The 26,318-nt window shown below is 38.7% G+C and overlaps 1 protein-coding gene across 1 annotated transcript; it reads left to right on the forward strand.

Annotated features, from left to right (window-relative positions):
* The first annotated feature begins 19,026 nt into the window (after nucleotides 1-19,026).
* LOC113028109 (uncharacterized) lies at nucleotides 19,027-25,543 on the forward strand. The gene is made up of 11 exons (XM_026178105.1): nucleotides 19,027-19,060; nucleotides 20,000-20,127; nucleotides 20,468-20,608; nucleotides 20,752-20,891; nucleotides 21,008-21,144; nucleotides 21,250-21,343; nucleotides 21,487-21,586; nucleotides 21,704-21,963; nucleotides 22,054-22,240; nucleotides 22,415-22,542; nucleotides 22,629-25,543. Exons 2-11 carry the CDS (start codon nucleotides 20,004-20,006, stop codon nucleotides 22,944-22,946), a joined length of 1,629 nt encoding a protein of 542 aa, XP_026033890.1. The 5' UTR covers nucleotides 19,027-19,060; nucleotides 20,000-20,003; the 3' UTR covers nucleotides 22,947-25,543.
* Nucleotides 25,544-26,318: the final 775 nt, after the last annotated feature.

Raw genomic sequence — 26,318 nt, forward strand, 5'->3', positions numbered from 1 at the left:
CACAGTGCACACCAGTGAAAAGTAAATTATCCATGGAAAATGATCTGTTGTGTTTCAGTAGGTTTGCAGCAGAGTTGGAGGGCTTAAATCCACAGCCTTGGCAGTCCGAGCTGTTCTTCTTCGTAACCTCTTGGTGGCGACGGTGAATGACTCATTTTTTTAAAGTGGGTTAATGAGTCATAACAATTCAGGTGCACTCAGTCGTGTTCAGCCAGTGGCCCACAAAAGATTGATCTCACTTAGTTAAAATTACTCGAGAGGAAATGTTTGCTGAGCACAGCTGATTACAAGCTTCTCAGTCAATTATTCATCTATGTTTTCTTTGATTTAACAAAATGCACATCACCCCAATTATTTCAGAGAATATGTCTGACTTGTTTACAATGCAGTTTCCTGTCACCGCTAAGTCACCTAGCAGAATTACATCTGAACATTAAAGTGAGTGCTTTAGTGGAGCAACACGGTAATGTGACACACATTTTATTTGTTAGTAGGTTAAGAGTTTTTCCCAGCTGTGACTCCAGAGCTCAGGCTAAGCCGGGTTTGCTGTGGTCGCCCCGTAAAGCCCGCTGACGGATTTTGTTTCACTGTTTGACTCGTCGCAGGTGCTCTTGACCCATTTCACTTACAGCCCCAATGCCAGTCATCACTTTTGCGTTTCCATGGCAATATAAGCAGATGCAGTAGAATGCCATGGCAACAACAGATCTCATTGAGCAAAAACTGAAGCTCCCTGTTGTGCATACACCTGTGTGTGCTTATAACAGTAAAGTCTGCCTATTGAGCTTTTCCTTATTTTCTGTCACATATAACCACCTTTACAATGGTGCAATGGTCAAAGTTTGATACAAAGAGGTCATCATATAAGTAATCCCAGACTATTCTCCGGACATTCGCAAGACATCACTCAAATCTTTCTGTCAGTGTTTCTGGTGTCGTTCATTTATGCACAAGTTGTCCTTTTGCAGAACAGAGTATTAGCATTACAGAGATTGTTTCATTACTCCCAATCCTTAATTTTTCAGTGTTCGGGATTGCTGTCGTGAAGTTCATCTTTTGCCCCAAACCCCAACTTTTTACTAACCCAAACTGAGTAGGATTTGATGCCTAAACTTAACTAGCAAGTGAACACAAAAGTGAAAATAGAGTGAAAAATCAAAGAACTCAACTCATTTAAAGGGGGAAAAAGCAAGCCTGTTTGACAAGCTGTCAGCCTTCAACCTGCTAAAATTGACTTCTTAGGTTTCTAAATTGGAACTGTTATGTCTTAGTGGCCAATACTGCCATAGAATCAAGGGGCTGACACCAAAGGACACCGTGTGTGCAACAGGAAAATCCAGGTAGCATCTGACAAAATGGAATTTTATAACTCCCCACGATGAGAACATGATGGTAATCCCAGTGAGCTAAATAGTTTGACTTCAGACTGCCCTGAACACTCTGCTTCAGACAGTTTATTTCCTAATCTTGGCCCCTGTATGATGTCATATAGAGGACCCCTAATATGGTCATCTAAAGTGTATCAATGTATATCAGATCTGTGTGACACAGAAGCTTTACATACTCCTGTTCAAGAAGAAGATTGTTTTTTTTAACCATTAATGAGCATATGAGCAAAATTGTAAATTGTTTGATCATAATCCTTCAGCGTGGTAATTTTTCATTACAAGTGTTGGTTTATTTTTATGACACTGAAACATTTTCTGCTCAATTTCCAGACTGAGTTTAAACACAGATAACAGCTGCATTGATGCTTTTAAATCCCTGTATGCCTACTTAAGTCAGCACAGATAATTGATTGGGAGTCAATAGGGATTCAATAAGTAATTAGACCTGTAAGAAGAACTGAATTCAAACATTGTTGGCATAAATAAAATTGTATTAACCTCTGTCCCAGTCATAACTGGCATGTTGCATTTCTCTACTCTGTGAAAGTAGGATGTGGATCGTCACAGGGAACAGATCAACCACATTAGATTTGTAAGAATATTGTTGCAAAGCAGACGTGACCATGCTTTAAACATCATGCTTTCATGTTCTTTTTTACACCAAATTCTGATCCTGCCATCCAGTGTTGCGCCAGAACTATTCACTATCAGGAGTGCCGTCTGATGTGATCTTCTATTACTGTAACCAATTTTCTCCAAAGTTTAAAGTGTTGTGCTTTCAGAGATGCTCTTCTGCATACCTTATTTGTAACAAGTGCTTATTTCTTTTTGCTATATAACCTTTGCACTGTCCACTTCCTGCTGTTACAAAACAAATTTCCCACGTGTGGGACTAATAAAGGTTATCTTATCTTATCTTACCTCATCTTATTTTAGCCCTTTTCCACATACTCGGCTTGGCTTGCCTCAGATTTAGGGCTTTCCGTGGTTTTCCGTGGTTTTCCATGGTTCCAAGTGAAATCCATCCAGAATTTGTGAGGTCAGCAGACTGCATGAAACTGATTGGCCAGTCAATGGCGTTACTCCAAGTCACTAGAGCAACTCCTTCATAAAAATCAAAAACACAGTTTTTGAAACCCAGTAACAAAGGAAATGGCCGCGCAAAAATCAACACTGTGGCTGTGAGTTAGACAAAAAGCCTCAGCATCCTCCTTTGTTGTGTCACCTACAAATGGCGATCCCATGTGGATTAGGTGGCACTTAATTGTAATGGAAAACAACCAAAAGTGAGTAGAGCTGAGTCGAGTTAAGTCAAGTCAATCCAAGTAGGTACAAGTGGCAAAGAGGCTTTTGAGTTTCTGTTGTCTGCCTATCTCGAAGCAGTCTGGCCATTTTCCTCTGTTACCAACAACCATCCTGATGCTCAGTTTGAACTTCAGCTGGTCGTTTTTACCATGTCTACATGAAATAGATTAAATAGACTGAAGAGCTATTTTTGTTAACAAGCAGTTGAGTAGGTGCACCTAAAGGGGCAAGCGAGTGTATATAAATGATGGGTTTGTCCTCTAGGTTTGACATGTGAAGAATACGCCGAGTGCCTTCTTCTTTTCCAAAGGTCAACAGGGAGAGACTAATGTCGAGGCAAAAAGAAATGTGATTGTATAGAAGTCTATAGGAAAATGTCTCCTGAACCATGGGAAAAATTCATTTTGCCCTAGATAAACACTTTCCTGAACATAAACGTTTTAGGCGTTCAGTGACTTTTTTAGAGTCTAATTGAAAACAACAGAGAAATGATAAAGTACATGACACTTTAGAGTAGGTGGACATTGCCAATGAAAAGTTACAACGCCTAAGACCCACCCTATGGTATTACATCTTGGTTCCATAAAACTAAAAACAAGACTTTGCGAACCACTGGCTGATGTCATGATGGCGTTATCCATCTTTTATATACATTCTACCCTATTTATGTCATTTACTGAATAGTGGAGTGGTGCCTGGTGTGCTCTTCTGTTACTGTACTATTGAATTACATTTTAACACTTTTCTTATTATATATTGTGAGGTTTTACATCCAGACACATCTTTACTTTAGTCCCCATTTTAAAGTAGAAAGCAGCAGACACTGGAGAGATAATGTAACACAAAGATGTAGAATAGATCAATTATACGGGGTTTCTACAACAGAGGCCACCAGGAGCCCCATCTGGTTGAGACATGTTAAGGCTAAACATTGATTTATTAGCCTTTTTATTGACAGTTTCTGTCCTTATTTTACATCATGATGCTGCATGACCAGTTTAATTGGATGACCACCACCTGAGTCCTTCTGCAGATCAGCTATCAGTGACAAGCAGTGCAGTTACAGGGCACACTCAAATCTGATTTGAAAGTGTCTCACAGTATCTGATATTAGCTGATCTGCTGCATCATTCATATTTTTATTTTTGAAAATCTGCTTAATGTATTAGTTGATTTGATGTTTGCAGTTGGCAGGTTATGTGATATTTTAGACCCTTTTATTTCCAAATTTTCTGATTTTAAGGACAACTCTGGTAGGTTCTGCTTAAAGTAGATGGAGTGATTCTTTTTTCGGCATTATTTTTGCCCAATAATTGCCAAATTTTCCCTAAGGGCTCAAGCAGCTCTGGCTTGGAAGATGTTCTGCTCTTTCACCTGCAAGCAGAGCAGATTCAATTTGGGTGCTCTTTCAACATCCGAGTGGAATTTTTCTCATAGTATATGCTCTAAAAAACAATTATAGGATCGTAGATATATTACAAACATGTCAATCCTCATGGTAAAAGTGGCAGGTTTTCCTTAAAACACGTGTAGGTGGAACCTTCATGTGATCAAGAGAAGTTATTTGTGAGCCCATCAAGACATTTTTATGCTTGGAAATATCCATTCTTTCCTTTTTCTTCCACTCCTTTCACTCTTACATATCTTAGAGTGATTGGGGGACTGGAGCCGATCCCAGCTTTCATAGGGTAAAAGGCAGAACTGCTAATTTAGACTCACCAATTAACCTAATGTATGTACGTTTTTGGACTCCAGAGCACCTGGAGAGAATTGTTTCCTCATTGTTTCCTCACTGTGAGGAACAATGTTAACCTCCACGACCATCCTGCACAGCTTCGAAGTAACAAATGAGAAAAGGAGACTGGCTATGAAGACTTCATTGTAATTTGTTGATGGTCAAAGTATTACGGAGTTACACATTCATCTATATTTTGGCGTTTAAGCGATACCAGCATACCTTATTTCACAGTTTACTCAAACATAACCTAAGTTTTGTATAAATAACTTTATAATGCTGGAAAAACATTATGGATTTGTTTTTTCATACAATTTGATTTTTTTTAGTTTTATTCTTGTTCTATAAAAAATGACTGTAAGGCATAATAAGAAAAACAACAGTACCCAAATGCAGTCAGCAGAAAAAAGAAATGAAAAATGAGCTTTTACTGGCTCATAAAGTTGAAATAAAAACTGAAAACTTAGAAACTGAATTATAAACTGAAATTAAAAAAAAAAAAAAAAACCTTTATTAGTCTTTTTAAAGTCATCCAACTGCATGGGGGAAAGAACTGTTCTTGTGCCACGAAGTACTGGTGTTGATGAACCACAGCCTCCTGCCAGAGGGGAGTGACACAAAAGGTTTATATCTGAGGTGGAAGGGGAGGGGTCAGCAACAGTCTTCCTTCCCTTTCTCAGTGTCCTCGAGGTTTAGAGGTTTCTGAGTGACAGCAAACTGCAAGTTAGTCAACGTCTGAGCAGAATGAATGACACTCTGCAGTCTGCCTTTGTCCATAGATGTGGCAGCAGTGTACTAGATAGTGATGGAAAAATTAAAGATATAGCAGAGTGCACAACCACTGCAGCAAGCTGAATTTCATCAGCTACTGCAAAAGTACTATCCTCTATTGTGCGATCTTGATGAGGAATCTGATGTTTCCACTTGGCAGGCCTGCAGGAAGAAAGAATCTGGCAGGACTGGTTTCATGCTGAAGCCTACAATCTCCTCCACTGTTCTGACAGCACTGAGCTCCAGGCTGTTGTCTGCACCGGGTCACCAGAATGTCAGTCTCACTCTTGAGAGAATCAATGAGCATAAAACTGAGCTGCACATGAGGCAACAACATGACAAAGAAAGGAGAAGACAAGACAATACACAAAAACAATAAGGATTGAAAACGTGTTGGGGAACGTGGCAAGGGTGTGCGTCATCAGTGCAGGTGAAGACAATCAGGACCCAAAACCCAAGACTAGAAAAGAGAAAACACTGAAGGTGAAACAAGAAAATGAACAAACAGCCAATACTGAAACAAAGTAGCCTGGTCTCACATCTGTTCATGTCAACACCTTTTATTTACTGATTTGTGTTTCTGGACACAAATTTACTAATTATTTTTGTGCACAAAAATAACAATATTTTATACATTTAAAAAGGTTAAAAAAGTCCATATGAGGAAGTTGGAAGGGTTGATAGTGCGGCGAATAAATTTCCTGTTAACACAAGAAAAGTTTGAGTCATACTGGACATAGAGTTTAGCACATTTTTGTAGGCATTTTTAAAAATAATTACTAATTACAAATATGTTGCTTGGTTAAGTTTATGCACTAAAAATTTCCAGATCAGTTTTGCATGGGTTCTCTCCGGCAACTCCGGCTTTCTCCCACTGTCCAAAGACATGCAGTTAGTGGGAATAGGTTAATTCTGTCAGGTGACTTGTCCAGGGTGTACCCTGCCTCTCGCCCTAAGATAGCTGGGGTAAGATCCAGACCCCCCACCAACCCTGAAAAGGATAAGCGGAAGACAATGGATGGGTTACATGTTACAAAGACAAAATAAAGGGGAAGAAAAATGTGGAAAAAAAGGTGGCTAATTCAAAAATCCATTAAAATCCAGACAGAAACCAAAAACACAGTGAGACTGAAACTGAAAGAAATATTAATAAGGTTAAAGTGGAACCAAAAACGTGTGTGACAAATTCTAACATATCTGTCATACAAAAAGAAAGCAGGTATAATAAACATAAATAGGACCATTGAAAAGTATTCCCTTGTGGCCATAAATGACCCCATTCGGTCAGTTTCAGTTGCTAAAATAGCTTGTTCGCTTGAGGGTTAAACTAGTATATGTGGAATGTGCAATAATGGGTTTCCTTTTGACTTTTTGAAGACTTTATGCATTTCAAAGACTACATAATATCACACGTAAATGCTTTTCTGAACCGAGCAGAAAGCAAAACTCTGAAGTATAAAGCAAGGATTTTTCTTCATTCCTGACATCCTTTCTGTATGAAAGATTTCTACCCATCACCGCTCTTTTGCTGAATTATCCAGATGGCCTCTGCATGTGCTGTACTCTATCATTTAGAGTTGCCTCTACATGCTCCCTCCATTGTAATGCATATCCGCATGTGGTGCTTTTTAGCCAGCAGCTCCTTTCACTCCAGAATCAGTGCATCTCAATCAATTTGAGCTCCTTTTATTCACACTGACCACTGCTTTGGCCAGAAGCTTTTGTAGCCAGACAGTAGAAGGTTATTTGTCTTATGTCTGAGAATATACAACAATAGTAGCTTCTATAGGCGGAGATGTGATTGAAATAACCATCTGCCTGACTGGCCACCTTGATTAAATTGGAGTGCTGAATGCTGATGCCTTGGGATAAGAGCAAAGATCACAGAAGAATTTCAACTATCAGCGAAAGCAACAACAACACCACAAACATGATGTGGAGGGTATAATTTGCAAAATTACTTTGATGGTTTCCTGGCTGCCTTCCAGAGTTTGATACATGTGTTTATTTGTACATGTATTTGTCCTTTTTTTAAAAAATAAAAAAATAAACTTGTGTAAATGTGCCTGTGGGTCTTCTGGGTGGTCAGTCTGTGCCCACATTAATCTCACAGATGAGAGAAGAGGTCCTGACCTCGGGTGTTTTTCCTTTCAGGGGAGGTCATTTTCAGTCAGCTAGTCTGCTCGTTCCTGGTGTGACTTGTAAATTCAGGGGTTTGCTCGGTCACCTTTTGTGAGAGCGTGTTTCTCCTCACGCCCTAATTTAAATGAACGCCTGGAGATCGCTGAGAAAAATATTGTTGGTCTAAATGTTACTTAAATTTTTGCTAAATCAGTATATATTGTACAAACTGTTAATTTAGATGCTAATCAATTTATATTGTCAAGCAATGACCTATTAGCCACCTTCAATAGTGATGACATGGTGCCATTTTTGCATGGAAACCTTCAAAAATCCCATATGGAAAAGAAATAGTAAAAACTTATATGTGATTACTCATGAAAGTGGCCACTTTCATGAGTAAATCATATAAGCCTTATATGATTTACTCATGAAAGTGGCCACTTTCGCATTACTTTCATACATTGTTTTAGTAATTATCCAAAACATACAAGTTTCATTATATAATTTTTCAAGGGATCTTATATCTGTTTTCACTCTTATATGCTTTTCATACAAGTTTCACACAAGACAGATACAAACTTTATAAGATTTATATATATCTTTTCTATATGGGATTGTAAAACAAAATAACCAGACAGCAAGCTGGGAGATGTGTGCTGAGTGCTGCCCCCAGAATCTGGACCCAAATAGAAGGGAGGGCATAAACTTTTAATTGTAACGTTAATAACAATATCTGTGATAGTGATTTATATGTACGTTTTTGTAAATGACAATATATTTTATTTACTGATTATCAAAATACATTTGCAGGAGGCCTCTGGCCTACACTAGCAGTTTAATATATTAACTGATGGGTGCATATGAGAAACAGCCCTCCACTGTGAAGTAACTCTAACTGAAGACATGATAACATTTGGGCAACCAGGTGAGTTCATCTGGGTGGTGAGTTGAGATGGTGAGTTAGGCAAGATTAAGATTCCCAGCACTTGGGAAACTGTCTGGCACGCAGAGGAATATCACGACTGGAGCTGTAAGTGTGGGTGACTGAGCCGGTCCTCGGATACACAGAGGAAAGATGAGCTGAAGCACGCTAGGCAGGAGCAACTGGAAACCAGGCATCACTCATCGCCTGACCAATGGCATCCCTGCTGAAGCATGGTGGTGGGAACATCATGCTGTGGGGATGTTTTTTGTCAGGAGGAACCGGGAGACTAGTCAGGGTCAGGGAAAAGATGCAGCAATCTACAGTGACATTCTTGATGACAACCTGCTCCAGAGCACTCTGGACCTCGGACTGGGGCTACGGTTCATCTTCCAACAGGAAAACAACCTTATGCACAGCCAACATAATAAGGAAGTGGCTTTGGGATCACTCTGTGAATGTCCTTGAGTGGCTCAGTCAAAACCTAGACTTGAACCTGATTAAACATTTCAGGAGAGATGTGAAAATGGATGTGCACCAACACTCCGCATCCAACCTGATGGCTCTTTGGAGGTTTCGCAAAGAAAAATGAGAAAAACTGCCCAAGGCATACCAAGCTTGTAGCATCACACTCAAAACACTTGTAAAGACTGTAATTGCAGCCAAAGGTGGTTCAGCAAAGCACAGAGCAAAGGCTGTTTCAAACAAACTTCTTTTTCACTTTGTCATTGTGGGCTATTGTGTAGAATTTTGAGGTGAAAAATGAATTGAATCCGTTTTGGAATAAGGCTGCAACGTGACAAAATGTGAAACACTGTGAATTCTTTCTGGATACACTCTACTCTCATAGCAAGAGATAAAAAGAAAATAGGAGTAAAAGCCAGCGGTACCTGGGCAGAGACCGCAGCACTGAAACTATGAAAATATCCTAATTTTACTGAAACTAATTTGCTAACAAGCTTGTGAGGTTATAATTTCAGGCGTGTTTTGCAAGTCCAAAGACACCAAATACTGACATGCTGACATTTGGAAGGTAATATTATGAAGGTCACTATCTAGGGTCAGCACAATTACCATTGAACACACATTACTGATACTGATGGAAACAACAACAACCTTTATTTATTTACACCATTTTAGATTTATGTGTATTATTTTAAACATTCCTGGGTGAGCATGAACACCTGCGCTAGATTTGTTGTAGCACTAGGGGAAAAGTAACCTAAAGATCAGGAGGCTCATTCTCTAGGGGCTATGATGTATGCAAGTTTTGGAAGTTTTGTGCAAGTCTGTGTAGGAAATTTTGTAATATTTCTGAACGGACCACTCGGATAGTAATCTGCACCGTTTGTGGAGATATTTCAGTCTAGACTGAGTCACACTGACCTGACACCAATTATGTGGCTAAATCTGACCTGTAGCCATTTAATTCTCCATATAATTTGGAGTAGGTCACTGTTTACTGGGTAGTTATTTTTAACGAGACCACTGGATATTAAAAGAGTCGCTGGGATATTTACCTACCTGTCCTCTCCTCTCTGCTCAGTAGTCCATCCTTATATGGCGCTAGGTCGCTTTAGATTAAAGCTTTATATTTAAAGTTAGCATCTCTCTCTCAGTTCTCATTCTTGACCCTTCTACAGTTTATCAGTATTTTAAAATGATGTGATGGAAACACATGATTCCTCTTATTCTCCTTCAATGTAAATTATTAACATTTAAAATAGAGGAGTGAGCATGCATTATTTAGTAAAGTCCTTCATGCTACCCTTTTGAACAGGCTGGCCTTCTTGTTTAACGATATCTGGATTCTTTCCAGCATAACCTACTTTTCATTTTTTCATAATTCAGTAAAATAAGGAACACCAGGTTGTGCAAGCTTACAGCGATCAGACGGTTGTGCTTAGAGTTTAACCCAACGACGTCTGGGGAAACAGATAACATTCTTCTTCTACAACAAATACTTGTTCTCACTTTCCACAGCAAACAAACCTTAGTCTTGTGAACTGAGCAGCATGTTTGAGGAGAGGATCTCTCCCGTTGTCTGAAATTAGATTTACAGCCTGCATATTTGCATTTCACTTAGAGCGCCCTGTTTGTTAAATCCTGATTAGGCCTAATGTCATTTCAACCGCAGAGTGATAATGTGATGATAACCATGGACACTAGTGTTGTCTTAAGTAATCAGAGCCAGGATTTTAAAAAATCCAAAGGGCACAAGGCTTTTGTCTCAAGCAGCTGCAAAATGAAGACTCAGTATAAAGGGAATATTTTAGTTTTTTGCATTTAATTATCGTCATATCGTTATTGTTAGTCACAATGTTACAGTTTATGGCTATACAGTCCTACGTAGTTCTCATTTGTCAGTAGTAAAAGTTTGTCCACATAAACTTCTCAGCTAGTCAGCAGTTTTAGTTATCATACCATTAAGTCAAGAAAAAATAAATTAAGATATATATAGAGATTTTAACACATACTTAAAGTTATGTATTCAGTTCCCCTCAGTTTGATTGTTAGCGGTATGGCCTTGGCCTTAAGTGACCACTTTTATACCAGAGGGAAAGGCTAATAAGTAACACTAGCAAGCTTGTTTAGTAAGCTTGTTTAAAAAAATGCATCTATAAAGAGTTTCAAAGCGCAGACACGTGTATATGCTAATTAGTAGTAAGTAAACAAATAAAATATTAGAATTTAACATGAAAACTGAGGTCGAGATTTCTCAGACAGTGTGTTACACAGCAAGTCATAATTTAAGTCAGATAATTCTATAAAGATGCTCAAAAATGCATTAACAGTGCAAACACAGTGGACAAATTCAGTTCATTGACTAGCGGGACTGAGGCCCTGCAAGACCAGCACTTCAGAAACAGGTGAGCTCACTGCAGCTGCATGTACTTGTTCTACTGTCTATTGTTGGGACTCCTGTCAGTCAAAGCAACTGTAGAAGCCATTTATGTGAGGTCCATGTATCTCAAAGAGCTTGGTTTGTAAGCACACATTGCACTGCTTCTTGGTTGTGGAGTGAATCATTTTGTTTGTGTTGTTCTCCATGATTAAAAGTAGTTGCACTCACATTCTTATCCGGTGGTGATGGGCATGAAGGTAGGGTGAGCTCACGGGTGAAACTTGATGTTGTAGTAGGATTTGATGCTGTTTTTGTTTGCTTAACACTTCTTTCTTCCATTGAGCTTTTGTACTGATAGTGTATTAAGGTGATTGAAGAAAGGGGAACAAATAATTAAGAAGTGAGTTTAATTATTTTTGTGTATAGCCTGCCACAGCATTGTTGGTCACTGGTTAGCTGTTTCAGCAACTGTGCCCTAAACTCCAGCGTCCAGATGGATTAATTTCAAGTTATAAAATTCACTCTTCAGGATTACAAAGGAAAAAACTATCTACAGAGGTCAAAACACTTTTTTTTGTACCAGAATGTAAACACATTTCTTTATAACCCAGTTTTGCGTGTGATTCTATAGGGATTTACTTACTTTTGGAGACATGAAATGCTCTGGAGGTTGCCAAATGATCTTACAACAGATGTAGGATGTAGACACTAGCTCTCTGGAAAGCTTCACCTCAACTAATTTGCTTGCTAGTTCCTTGTTAGCTTGTTAGCCAATAGCTTGTTAGCCATTAACTTTGCATTCACACATTTTCTCCAAGTCACTGATTTACTGATGGTCTTAAGAACTAGAGACTGGAACCCAATAGGTAATGATATGATAGTTTATAGAATTTGTCTAAGATACAGTTTTTAGCATGTGTCTATGGGTGAAGTGCTGTAAATCTCGGTATGCATTATCAAGACTTTACCAGTAAATAACCTGTCCTCATGAGATGTTTTGTCACTCATTTGCTGACCTTGTGCACACTCCTCTTTTTTTTTTCTTTCTTTCTTTTTTTTTTTTACATAACATTAGATTAGAGGGTTGTCCTCTCATATTATATAAGCACTCAGAGTCATGTTATATCTAAGCCAGTGAATTCCTTTTATGTATAATAGTAGCCCTCTGGGAACATGTAAATCCATGAATACAAGGCCTGGTGGCTTTTGTGGCAGCTGGTATAAAGAACACTCACTTGTTCGTCTGGATTTGATTTGCAAAATACTCGGGTTTTTTTTCTTCTTTATATCATTTCTATTTTCTTCATACAACAGATGGGGGCTGCTTGTTGTCTTGTTTTTAATGTCATATTTCAATGTCTAAATTAGTTATGTCACAGTTTGGTGAACAGCTTTATGTACTGTATTTAAGCAGGTATTTTGGTGTTTTGACACCTCGCTTGTATACAGTGTATAATGCCAGCAATATTTAATGCTGTTTTTCCATCGGAGATACTAGTAATGATTGTAGGTAATCCTGTAGCCCAGGGAATTCAAACTCATTTTACATCATGGGCCACATACAGCCCACTTTGATTTTAAGTGGGCCGGGCAAGCGAAGGTCAATAGTTTCTTCCCTTTTGGCTTCTAGAGGCTCGATTACAAAATGAATCTTGTTTTTTATTCCAGTTATCTGACCTATAGTACGCAGGTGTGGCACTCCTAATACTGTTTCCTAACTGGCTGATTTGATGTCTTGAACTCCAGAGAATAATGATGGATGTTTGTGGCTGCTAATAATTGATCATTTTAATTGCCGGTTACAGTTAGGGAATAATGCATGTCTCTCAAGTTTAGTCAGTTACATGATAAACACACAGAAAATGAAACAACAACCAACCAAAACAAATAAACTAACCGAATTCAGGCCCTCTGTGAGACCAGAGCGCACCAGAGATTGTAATTCATTTTGTGCTTCACTGGAGCAAATTTCCAGCAATTTCAGGATTAATCAAATTCTGTTGACAAAAATAGAGTCAACTCGAGGCTTATGGGGCCCGTTGGCGGTTTCCATTTTGCACAGCTGGTAATCTAGCTCTGCCAAAGACAGATTATACACAATAAACTTGTCTTTTAAGATTGTCACTGTGTCAGATTAGAGTCATGGGTTATACCCATTTCTGAGCCAAAATACATAAGAGACTATATTTTGGAGCAAACAAAGCTTGCCGTCTTTTCAGATCGTGTTACACAAAAGAGATCCTGGGATCAAGTTCACAGCATATGTTTTTTAGATGTGTAATTATAACTAAGACAGTTGGTCTCTCTCCCAGCAGCATCAACCCACAAACTGTGGGTTTGACTTAAAGTTTGTTATTTCCTCAGATAAAAATGCCAAAATTTCTGCATCGTGATTGCTGTAAAACGTCTCTTTTCTGCTGTGCAGTTAAGAAAAGACTGTTTGTCTCATTCTTGATGTGATAAATGCAAATTTTCCAGTTTGAAACACACATAAAGTCCTTATATGGAGGAAGAAGAGGTGAAGGTGGTATAAATCACTGTTTTTTTGCACTTGCTTAGTGTTTGGTGGTGACTAAACCTAACATTTTTGGGGTTATATGTCACACTTTCACAGTGTATCAGTACAATAAAGCACTTAAGATGGCCTTACCCAACCATGATAAGTCAGGAGTGAGACCAGGATTTGAGTCGCTGTAATTATTAGAGATTAGACACCTATTATGCTTGTTTTCACCTTCTTATTTTTATCGCCGGACTTGATGACTCATAGTTAACTTAATCCTCCATGTGAAAAAGTGTTTGCCCCCTTCCTGATTTCCTTTTTTTCCCCATGTTTGTCACACTTTTCAGAGCACTCTGAAATCTGTATAAGAAAAATTACCAGTACCGGGACGGTACGAGGGTTGCAGTTCGTCTGAAAAGCTGCAGTTGCACTTTGGCATCTTTTATACATCACCAGGCGCGCTGTCTGTCCCGTCTGTGAGCGCAGAACAACAACTCACAAAGCCGCAGCTCGGGGATGACGTCACACATGACTTCTGTAGGAAAACCTGGACATTTTCAATCTCGAAAATCCCCACCGACACCTGTGAAAAGTGGACATGTCCGGGGAAAAGAGGACAGTTGGTCAGCCTAAGGCGCACCGGATTATAAGGCGCATTAAGCAAAACAAAACAGTCTGATAAGTCAAACTTTACTTAACTCATTCTTCTTGCTTCCTCCACTTCATTGATTCATTTATTTTGAATTCTCTCGCAGCTGCTCTATTCCCATGTTGCTGCAGTATATTAATAACTAACCTCGTATTGTGGATGGATTATCTCAGTTGTTCTGTTGACTGAAGTTTGGTCCGTTTACAGCATCCTGTCATGCGGTTCCATCAGGAACCCTGCGTTAACTTCTATCAAGTGGAAAAAGTTAGCATTCATCCTCCAGCTTCACTGTGTTTATGTTATGCTAACATAGGTGTGTTGCTAGCGATCACGTAGCACATCATTATATACCAGCTAGCCCAACTTCAGTAACCCTACAAAAGTCACTGCTGTTTAGTTTTCTGTCTTCATTTATGTTGGAAGCGATGGCAGAGCGGTACGTTTTATTTTATTCAGAAATCTCTCCGTCAGAACATGCTATATCATGTTTAGGTGGAAACTAGCGAGCTAACTTCCTGCTAACTTCTAACTCAGTTAAATTAAATAAATTCTGTTTTCATGGATGCCTGGAAGTTAAACTTAGTTGTTACACCTGGTAAAGAAGCAACGCTGATCATTTTATCAAAGATGAAAGAATTTAGACAGATTTTAACTCTCAGTGATGTCGCAGTGTTCGTTTTGGGACCTGAAGCAGACTCCGCGAGGCTCATGACTATGGTAGCCGTAATGCTCCGACAATCCATCAAGTCGTACTAAAATATTTTTTGACAGATTTTTGAGGGCTGTGTACCACATAAAATCGGTTCGAGGTCAGAACCGGTAAGAACCATAATTCATACATAAGGCGTGCTAGATTATAAGGCGCACTGATAATTAAAGGACTTTAAGTGCGCCTTATAGCCCAAAAAATACGGTAGATTAAGCCGGTGTGATGTGATGCTTCTGGTCCTTGTATAGCATCAGGCTCACTGGAAACAGTATTTGTCTTTCATTTTCCTATGTTTGCAGATGTTTACTGGATCAGACTCAAAGCATTTTTAGAAATAGATGAAAGAGACAAAAAGATCTAACACACCTGTCTTATTCTGATCAATTCATGTGCTGACTGATGTTTAGATGCCATGAGGCAACAGTGTGCTGGAGGTGAGATAAGATTAAACACCTCATAGAGGAGCGTTTTATCCCATTTGGAATGAAAGCTGGTTTGTTATGATTGTGAGGATCACAGAGAAATCAGCTGAGTAGAGCTCCACAGAGGGTTTAACTAGCACTTGGACTGACCCCGTGGCTGTGATTAGCAGCCTTTTGGACAGTGTCCATTAGTTCAGTTTTATCTTTAGACCCACGCTATTAGTGATCTGGATAGCACCGTCTAGACAAATTGATGTGTGGCCGAAGGGAAGTAGACCAATGGGTTGCCTGCACTGATGATGTAATTTGTGGTTAATTTGCTGCTTAATCCTCACATTTACTACTAAGGGTGTATGACCAGAATTTACTCTACAGAAACTAAAGATGAATGAGAGAAAAAAAAATCATAATAAATGAGTGATTACAAACTCTGTGGTACAAAAATGTTATTTCAAAAAATTTATTTAGATGGCAGGTGGAAAATATCTGTTTCAGTAGAAACTGAGAGTGCATTTAGTCCATAAGACATACAAAATAGTGTCAGAACTTCCTTTAAGATGTCCATGAGTATGGAAAGGGTATGGATCATATATCGTGGCGATCGTGGCTTAAGAGTTGGGAGTTCGCCTTGTAATCAGAAGGTTGCTGGTTCGAGCCCTGGCTTGGTCGTTGTGTCCTTGGGCAAGACACTTCACCCGTTGCCTACTGGTGGTGGTCAGAGGGCCTGGTGGCGCCAGTGTCCGGCAGCCTCGCCTCTGTCAGTGCGCCCCAGGGTGGTTGTGGCTACAATGTAGCTTGCCATCACCAGTGTGTGAATGTGTGTGTGAATGGGTGGATGACTGGTTGTGTAAAGCGCTTTGGGGTCCTTAGGGACTAGAAAAGTGCTATACAAATACAGGCCATTTACCATTATGGTCTTCAGAATTACCACATATTGACTGATTGGTCAACCTCAAGGGAGAAAGTGTTACACAGTGCTCTCTACTACCTTTGTCACCACACCAAATGAGGGAATATCTTTTAGAATATAGCCTTTGATCTTTCCAGTTTCCAGTTTTGAGGAGCACTGGAAACTTTTCTGTTTGCATATTATGGCCAACATCTTACTAAGAAACCATACATTAGTCTTCACCTTGCTTTTATAAAGCTGGGCTGAGGCATACAGGAGAACCAAATGTTGCATTCGACTAGCTGATGGATTCACACACTTGACTGTGATTGGTAAAGTTGTGTCTAAATAGAATACTGGCCAAACGCATTCTACTAGAACAAATGAAACACGACTTCTTAGATTTGTCCGGTTTCCAGGCTGCTGAACATCCTGAAAAATCTCAGACAAAGCAAACATTAATTACAGAGGATCTCGTGTCAGGTTTACCATGAACTTGAAATGTTTTGGTATCATTACAGGCGCGGTGACAGCTGCAGACACTGTTGTTCATTGTTTGCAGGATATAGAGGGGAAAATATTATGCAGTAAAGGTGATTTCATGTTCAATGACACAAGGTTGGATAGTGTATGTAGACAATTAAAAACTAATTAAAGAGAAGAGGGAAGGAGGGGGCACTGAATGGTGACCTTGTGTAGCAGTAGTATTTTGACATCTTATCCTCATCTCAGGCACAGAGCTCCAGCTTCTGTCTGCGAGGGGCAGCCAAAAAGAAAGTTGGCTTAGCTTGTTTCTTATGAGCTGAGGTCCTGCAGTAAGGCCCAGTAAGATAAATAAGGATTATTCTGAAACTATGAGTCATGCAAAGCTACTGTAGTGTAAAAATATCAAGCTTGAAATGAGTATAATTGGTCCAGTTTAAATCGTCAGGCATTTGCTGCATGAAATGTGACAATTGCAGTGTTTTAGGAAGATAAGAGAACAATTTAATGAACTTTGACAAAAGAAGTTCATGCTATTTGTTCCATATAATCTGTGTCCTGTTATAGATGTTTTTGATCTGTCATAGCTTGTGTAATTTCCATACTGCAAAATATTAAAGATTTTTCTCTGTCCTATATTAATTTAGGACATCAGATAGACCTTGATGAGGCCATCGCTGTAATGTGTTATGGACGATAGTGTAAATGATCCCATACATACTCAGTTACCAGTGAGGTGGTTTTACTCAGAAAAGGCTTCTCCTGCACTCACGGGCCCTTGCTGCTGTCCGCGCGCGCGCGTGTGTGTGTGTGTGTGTGTGTGTGTGTGTGTGTGTGTGTGTGTGTGTGTGTGTGTGTGTGTGAGTAACCTTGACAGAGTAAGCTAAGCTTCACTGAGTGCCTGCAAGCACTGAGCTATCTTTAGCTTTTTGTTGAGGCTTTTACCACTGGCCTCCTCTTCCCACTCTTCATCCTCCTCCTCCACTCCCTTCAGCCCACTCACTGTTGGCTGCACATGCAAAACATGCACACTAATACATGCTTGCACACAACCAACAGACCCACGCACTCACGCTAACATGCATATGCACGCGGCCAAACTGTTACTGGGCAGATTAGAGGAAGCAACCTACTTCTGGGTTGAAAACATGAAACTGATGTTTGTTTTTAGTGCACACTGGAAGGCTCAGTTTTGTTCCCAGAGCAGCACTGATTTCTGCCTGAAGGCAAGTTATAAGCCGCAGGCCTCTCAGGATTCACAGTTGTGTTCCTGCTGGTACAAAATCTATTAAATTCAGTCAGAAGTTCACTCAGAGACTGTAAACTATTAATAAATGAGTTTTGTGCTTGCAACAATTATCAGTTTCTTACAGCATATTGCATATTATGCCCATGAGTGCTGAATTGCTTCTGATAGTTAATGCAAATTTCACATTTCATTTGCTGCACATAGAATTTGAAGCAGATCTTGTAGATCAATAATTTTTATTGCAAAAGTATCTCCTTGTGGGGGGAAAAAGATAACAGAGTCAAATTTCTCTATGCAAAGTTCACAAATAGGTTGATCGATCACTAAGCGTTAATAATGCTAATTTCTGTCATATTAAGGCTGAAGAACAGGCAATTAAGCATCAGCTTCGGGAGATGGGGATAAACTAATCCAATCAGAGATGATTGCACTTTGAGACCAGTCCCTTAAGCTTTGGGGTTTGTAATAATGCATATTTGCTTTCTCATGGTATATTTCATAAACTGAAAGTTGTATATCACTGTCCAATAACAGTAACATAACAGTAACGTGTCCCTATAATAGATACAAATACACAAATGTGTCGTTTTTATCTCATGGACCCCTCTTTTAAGTGAGTTCTCAATATTTTGGGGTGTTTAAAAAGATTAGTGAAGCTTTTTTGGCCAAAAGCAGGCTCTATAGAAGTCTATGAGAGAACAACCCTTCAAACCCTTTGGTTTCTTTGAACTGGTCTGAGTCTTAATGAATAAAACATGATATTCATTTTTTAAATTATGGTTCCCATCAGAATGAAAAAGGACAATAAATCAGGGTAAGCTTTAAGATGGGCCTACTTTGCTACACAGTAAATTTCCCAGTGTTAAATCAGCAGTGTTAAAGTGTATTTACTCTAATAGAGTCATTATAACAACAGCTGGAGCAAAACGCCCCCCAGTGTGGGTGATGATTCCTGGAGTTAAAAGAGACAGTGTCAACGTTACTCTAGAAAGCTCCTCCCACCACAGACTGGTTTTCAAACCGAGAGGATTTTTCACGACGCCATTTTCTTCACATCAGTTGCAGGGTAAGTTGTTCATATTTACTTTTTAAACCAACAATTCGACATTTTAAGCACAGGTAGCACGTTAAAATAAGGTTACATTCCTTTTGTCCATGTTTATTATATATTTCATTTTGTACCAGAAGCAAATGTGACACTATCTGTATGCTAATGTAAGGTTGTTAATTAGCTAAAAAAGTTGACTGATATCAGTGTTGGACTGTAAGGCTTGTTATCAAAATTTATTTCAGTGTGTAGTGGTGATTGTGTTGTGTTCTAGCATGTTCGAAATTCCATTAAATGAAACCCTCCATGTGTTGGGATCTATATATTAACATTAGCTAGCTAACTAGCATTTTGGCTAACCTCAGTGCGCGGGCAATTCGCTAGTTAGCGTTAAATTTTAAATTACCTAACTCAAGCATTAACTAATTAAAATTGTACACTAAATGTTACATCTTTCTTTTTTTCTTTTTTTTGATACCTAGGTACCAGATATAGAGGTCGTTTTTAGTAAGGTTATTGTCTTATTTTAACTCGGCTGTCTTCAGCGATTTTACAGTTACAGGATTACAACCAGCAGGTGTTATAAGCTTGATAAAATATCCAAAATGTCCAGGATTCAGTTTTTAATGCATTTTTTTAGTAGTTTGAATTTAAGATGACAGCGTTTGTATTTATTGTGAGTTGATGGTATTGACAAAAGTTACCCTGCTGCTTTTTCCATTTTGGTTACCAGACTGTTCAGTATGTTAAACTAAAGATGAACAAAATACTGGCTCCCTAGTGCTAAGTTAGGTCAGACAAATGGTAAAAAGTAGTAGTTATTATTTTAGTTTTGTATTGAGGATTATATCTTGACACCTTGTTACACTGACATAAAAGTAACATACAGTGTAAGAAATCACATTGCAAGGCTGTTTATGGGACTGTTTTAATATTCACATTTTCTGTTTACTGTAGTTCAATGAAGAGCACTGACTATAAGAAATTACTGTCTACAGGAAGCATGCTGCTTAAAGCAAAACTTGGAGGTGTGCAGAAATTTGTTAGAGTATCTGAGCCAAGCCTTAAGGAGTTTTTGATTGCCGGTAAGAAACCAACATTGTATTAAAAAGGTGTACAAGAGGCTTTAAGTTCTTTTTGTTATTTAGTCTCTTCAAACTGCATTTTATGATTAATTGAAAATGATCTGTGTTTTGGAAGCATCTTAGTTATGAATGTATATTTAGTGGGGGGGAAAACTGCATAATGTGAGTGTCACTCCTTTTAATCTACCACTTATCCAGCATGTTAGAGGCGCTTAATAATTTAGGCTTTGTTTATCTGACTCATTTTTGAAAGAGTATCTTGAAATGATCTTCATTTTAAGCTACAAAACATTAAATGTCATGTCTTTTTGTTTACACAAACTTGTGTGCTTGTTTCCAGCATTTGCAAAGTTTGGTGCGCCAGCCGTAACAGAAGGAGTGAAAGTTTTTGATAGTTCAGGGACTGAGTTGGATGAGGATGTTTTTGAGGATATAGTAACAGATCCCTCAACCGGGGTACTAACCATCAAATATGAAACAGGTTTGTTTGAGTGATTTGTGTTTCATTGGATGTCTTTTTTTTTTTTTTTTTGGTGTCATTATTACATTGTTTAATCAAAGAGTGTATAAAATGAGTCTATGGAGGGACCATGTAAACTGATTTGTTTTGCTCCTATTTTTAAGGTCTGGAAACATCTGTTGCAGAAGTGTCTCCTGAGCAGTTCCAGTTATCATCGCCACATTCATCAGATTCACAGGATACGGTCATCCTTTCAGACAGCCCTTTGAGGAAACGTCAGAAGCTGGATGCAGAAGCTAAGCAAGTAAGAGTTAACAGATTTCCACATTCTTCTAATAGTGTCTTTTTTGTTTGTAGTTTAAGTGTTCTGAACTGTAGTGGTTATATCAACATGTAGAATGTTTTTATTGTGTTTTCCAGTTGGTGGAATCCATTCTCACAAGCAAACCTGGTGGAGAACGTATAATAAATGAGTACAATTGGACCAAGTCCCTGGTGGATGAAACCAGAAGAAAAATGGTCAACATACTGGTAGCTGACATGACAGAAAAAAATGGGTAATTTATTTCTGGCCCTGTGATTTTTACTATCATTTTCAAATTATTTTAAATCTCTATTAATTCCAGCGAAGCTGACTAGTTCTTTTCCTTTTGATCTTGCAGTACATCACCACCACGGCAGGTAAAAGAAATGTATGCCAGAGGAATTGTAACCTTTTTCCCTTACCTCAGTGACCCGTACTCAAAAAATGGCTATGTAAGTAGCTAACAGCAATAACTGATACAACTAAAATCAAAATTTTAAATCCTGCCAAAATGTATGTCCTTATCAACTGTTCATGGTCACATAACTTACTGATAAATTAATAAACAAAATGTCTGTATATGTCACTCTCCAAGGAACATTATTATGATGGCGAGAGTGGCACTGGGTACTTGGCCTGGAGGATTAAAACCATACAGAGATGCACTGCTAAAGAGAGGCGATTAACATCTGGAGGTAACACTTATAATTCAGTGGAAACGTATAATACAGTTCCAAATTGTGGTTCAGTATTAATAATGGTTATCAAATGTTATTATTAGTTTTGATAAAGTTGTATTTCATATTGTCTAGCACCAGGAGATGGATCATCGGGTGAAGACCAGTGTGGTGGACCAACTGTCAGACGAGAGTTGCAGTTTGTTACAGAGAACGTGCTGAGTGAGGATGAGTGCAAGGAAGCAATCTCTCTGATGAAACATTCAGCTGATGAAGACACAGTCAAGAAGAAGATGAAGTTGACATTTGTTTATCGACACAACATGGTCCTTGACCCCCTGCTGTCAAGCAACATACTGTCTGTGTTTCCACGTTTCAAAGATATCAAAGGCTTGGTGAATATTTTTCATTACGTTGACAATGTAAACACATTTTATTTTTTGCAGATAGCAGATATAATTCTCTGTTCTCTATCCCTGTTACAGATTGAACAGGATTTTGTACTGATGTTTGGTGAGGATGTATCAGGCAGGTTGCTGGAGAGGTGGCCAACAACATTCAAAAGAAAGATTATCCAACAAGGCAGAAAGCTTCCTTCTACCAGTGACCTGGAAGAACTCTTGCTGGCAGCTGACTCTCCTGAGGATGCCACTGAAGTTAATGCTGACATTGGTGAGCTGTTATTTCTTTAATTAGAACATTCACAGGATATATAATGTTTGTCACAGAACAGCTGTCCTTTTGTATTTTGGGTCTACTCCAACATTTTGTCAATGCAGATGCATTGAAATTTGTTATTGATGAGGATGATTCAACTTTATTATAAAACCAATTTTTTTTTTTCAGGCTGGGACAGTGACCTCTCAGCGATTCTATTGCTATTACATTTGATTCCACCATCTGGTCAGGGTCGGAAGAGACCAGGAAAGGTGTCAGCTTCTCAAGCAGAAAGGCATCTTGTGGTCTTCAAGAAGGTTTGTTTCTTTTCTATTTTTATGGTATGAATTACCAGTTTAAGAAACACTTGATTCTTATTGCCTGTCTGTATTTGTCTTTTCAGACTGGAACAAATATCCAAGAGCACCTTGATGCCATCACTACCAGCACTCAACCCTACCTCCTGGCTGTTGGGGTGAAAAAGCATGACATCCACCAGTTCTTCATTATTCTTGACAAGAATGCCATACCATGCAAGTCTACCTCTTCACTTGGTGCTTTTGATGAACTGTTTAAAGCACATTTTGTGTTTGGCACATCTTACAACACCATGCTTCACAACATGTACACATTCATCCAAACCACTGTGTACAATATAGATGTTGGCAAAATCAAAGAAAGTCCCAGAGTTGCTGAAATAAGGACAAGGTTGCTTCGTTAGGGCTTGAAGGTTAATTCTCCATCATGAAGTGTTTTGTCTGTCAGGCTGAGTTTACTGGTTCAAACATGCTTGTTAGGCATTTACGGTTAGTCCATGGTTACTTACCCGGAAGAAATCTTCGCCTTAAATGTGCCCAGCGTGACTGTGGCTGTGTGTTTGGCACTTTTTCAGGTTTTAGAAAACATTTAAATACCAAACACCTTAACTATTTCGACCAACAGGCTGACACTGATGTTAATTTACAGCCTGATGTGGCAATTAAAGAAGTTATCACTACAGGGCAGGTGGTGTCAACTAATGTAGAAGAAACACCCACAACATCTGAAATGTTGAAAAGTTCAAATAAGAGCACTTTGGATATGTGTGCCTCTACTGTTGCACAGCTCAGGGCAGCTGGATTAAGCCAATCTACTGTGAATAGTTTTGTCTCCTCAATGGAGGAAGTGTTTTTTGAGATTCATACTCAGGCTAAAGATGCAGCTTTACAGAGCTTACCTTCACAGGACACTTCAAGTAAAAAGAAATTAGAGCAGTCATTCAAAAACTTTGAAAACCCATTCACACTGTTAAATTCAGAAGCTAAACGAAATAGGCACTTTAAACAAAAATGGGCAACTGTTGAACCTGTTGAAATGGTGCTTGGCACAAGATTTGACAGTAGAAGAAACAAGATCACAGGGACTTTTGATCAAGTCATTGTAACCGATAGGTTTGCATATGTTCCTATTTTGGAAACACTGAAAACTATCTTTCAAAACCACCATGTTGTCGACATGTTCAAGTCGAGGAATATGTCCAGAGAAGGTGTGTATGCAGACTTAATCGATGCTGCCTATGTTAAAAGATGTCCCCTATTTTCTGCAGAAAAAGATGCCTTACAAATTCAACTGTTTTATGATGACTTTGAAACTGCAAATCCCCTGGGCTCTAAAAAGGGTGTACATAAATTAGGTGCAATATACTTTACACTAAGGAATTTTCCTCCAATCTTTAATTCGTTGTTGGTCAATATTCATTTGTGTGCTCTTTTTCATGCACAAGACTCAAAGCGTTATGGCTTTAATTCAATCCTTGAGCCACTTGTCAATGATCTGAAAGTTCTTGAGACAGAGGGACTGAAACTTCCCATGTTTAAACACTTGGTTCATGGCACTGTAATCCAGGTCACTGGGGACAATCTTGGCTTGCATAGTCTGTTTGGGTTCGTGGAGTCATTTGCAGCTCGATATTGTTGTCGTTTTTGTCTGCTTGAGAAGGATTGTTTTCAAAGTGTGTTCTGTGAAGATGATTCTGGTGTTGCACTAAGAACTCTTGATATGCATAAGCAGCACTGTGAAAGTGTACAAAGAGATCCTACGCTACCTCATGTATGTGGTGTGAAACGCACTTGTCTCTTGAATTCACTTAAATATTTCAACACAGCCAACAATTTTTCTGTAGATATCATGCATGACATTTTGGAGGGAGTTGCTCAGTTAGAGGTGAAACTTGTGCTGCAGTACATTCAGGAGAACTTCCTAAGTGCTGAACAACTTGCTGGTAGAATACATGCCTTTGACTATGGCTTCAATCAGCAGCGAAATCGCCCACCAAGGGTAAAGTTGTTTGATGGCAGTAATGATTTAGGACTAAATGCAATTCAATCTTGGTGCTTATTGCGTAATGTACCTTTGATGTTTGGCGATTTGGTACAGGTGGGTGATAGCTACTGGCATCTTCTACTTCTGCTTCTACAAATTGTCAATATTGTGTTTTCACCAGTGCTGTCAGAAGGTATGACCATCTACCTCAAACATTTAATTATTGATCATCATCAGCTCTTTAAGCAGTTATTTCCTACACTCAGTCTCCTACCAAAGCATCACTTCATGATACATTACCCTCGCAGTATACGAAATATTGGCCCAATTCTGCACATGTGGTGCATGCGTTACGAAGCCAAACATAACTTCTTTAAGAAGCAATTAAAAAGCTTTAAAAACATTACAATGACATTGGCCAAGAAACACCAAAGTTGTATGGCCATGTATTGGGAGTCTTTTAGCCTCGAAAGATTAGCTTTAGGACCAGGAAAGATGGTGACACTTGGAGAGCTGAAAGAAGGTCCAGAAATTGCTTTAAAATTTGGAGCTGCGTTGTCTACCAGTGTTTTTTCAGCTAAGTGGATAAAACATCATGGTACAGAGTACCGCCCTGACTTTATCATCTGTACAGAGGTAGTGTCTGAGATTCCAGTGTTTTATAAGATCAAATGTATTGTTGTGAAAGATGACATTGCATTGCTCTGTGGAAAACTGATGGAAACCCTGTGTTTTGATGACCATTATCATGCATTTAAGGTCAGAATGCACCCCAATATGGTGCTGAAGGTGTTGAACATAAAAGAGCTGTGTTACTTCAAACCATTTGATCTTCAAATGAAGTATGGCACTTCTGATTCCTCCCTGTATGTGGTTCCATATTGTCATTTTATGCCGAACTAAATTCATTGTTTTAAAGTGTTTTATGACTGTTTTTGTGTGTGTAGTGTTTTATGTACACTACATGAGATGTTTTAATATTTTGAGCCTGACATCAAAATAAAGCCGTTAAACGTATTATCTAGTTGTGGTTTTTGCTTACTTGTTTTATATTTTAAAGCATTAGTAGAAACCAGGTTTTCATGCTGGAAGAGGAAGAGTTTTAGTAACACTACTTGGTGTAAAATTAATTTAAAATTTTACTCTATGAGAGCTAATTTTTCACAAGAAAAAGTGTATGAATAACACAGTATAGAGTAACATCAACTCTCATCAGAGTTATTTGAACCCCCAGTGTTAACTTGAAATAACTCAATTCAGTGTTAGAAATCAGTGGAATTTTACTCAAATAGAGTTAATTTATCACTATGTTAGAGTAAATAATATGACACTACTAGTAGTGTTAGGTTCATTTAACACTCTGCGGTGTTACTCAGTGTTAAATTTTTACTCTATTTAGAGTTAATTTTACTCTAAAATTTTAACACTATAGAAAGAGTTGATTTAACACCAATTCCGAATGGGACCAAATAGACTCGGGACCAGTGTTAAATTTAACTCTTTAAGTGTTATTTTAACACTCCGATTTTTACTGTGTACCATATCAGCCTTTAGTGTCCCCTGGTTTCTCAGTCACATCTGCCCCTCATTCATCACATCCGATTTCAAAACAATGACAGCAATGACAAAAACGCTTAGGATCAAGATTTCACAACTGGACTTTACTGACTAGTGTGTGATGTAACTGCACCTGTTCATCTTTTATTTACAGTGTATGGGTGGCCACTTCCATCTGGCATATCACTTTTATCCCCTCTCTGGAGGGCACAGTGGACTTTGAAGGTGGTAACTG

The sequence above is a fragment of the Astatotilapia calliptera genome, chromosome 8, assembly GCF_900246225.1.
Source record: "Astatotilapia calliptera chromosome 8, fAstCal1.2, whole genome shotgun sequence".
NCBI classification, from domain to species: domain Eukaryota; kingdom Metazoa; phylum Chordata; class Actinopteri; order Cichliformes; family Cichlidae; genus Astatotilapia; species Astatotilapia calliptera.

Excerpts from the sequence above, each read along its gene's own strand:
- LOC113028109 (XM_026178105.1), top strand. The coding sequence starts at position 20,004 with ATGAAGAGCACTGACTATAAGAAATTACTGTCTACAGGAAGCATGCTG. Across the intron at positions 21,344-21,486 it reads CGTACTCAAAAAATGGCTAT|GAACATTATTATGATGGCGA; the intron begins GTAAGTAGCTAA and ends TCACTCTCCAAG. Across the intron at positions 21,587-21,703 it reads GAGGCGATTAACATCTGGAG|CACCAGGAGATGGATCATCG; the intron begins GTAACACTTATA and ends CATATTGTCTAG.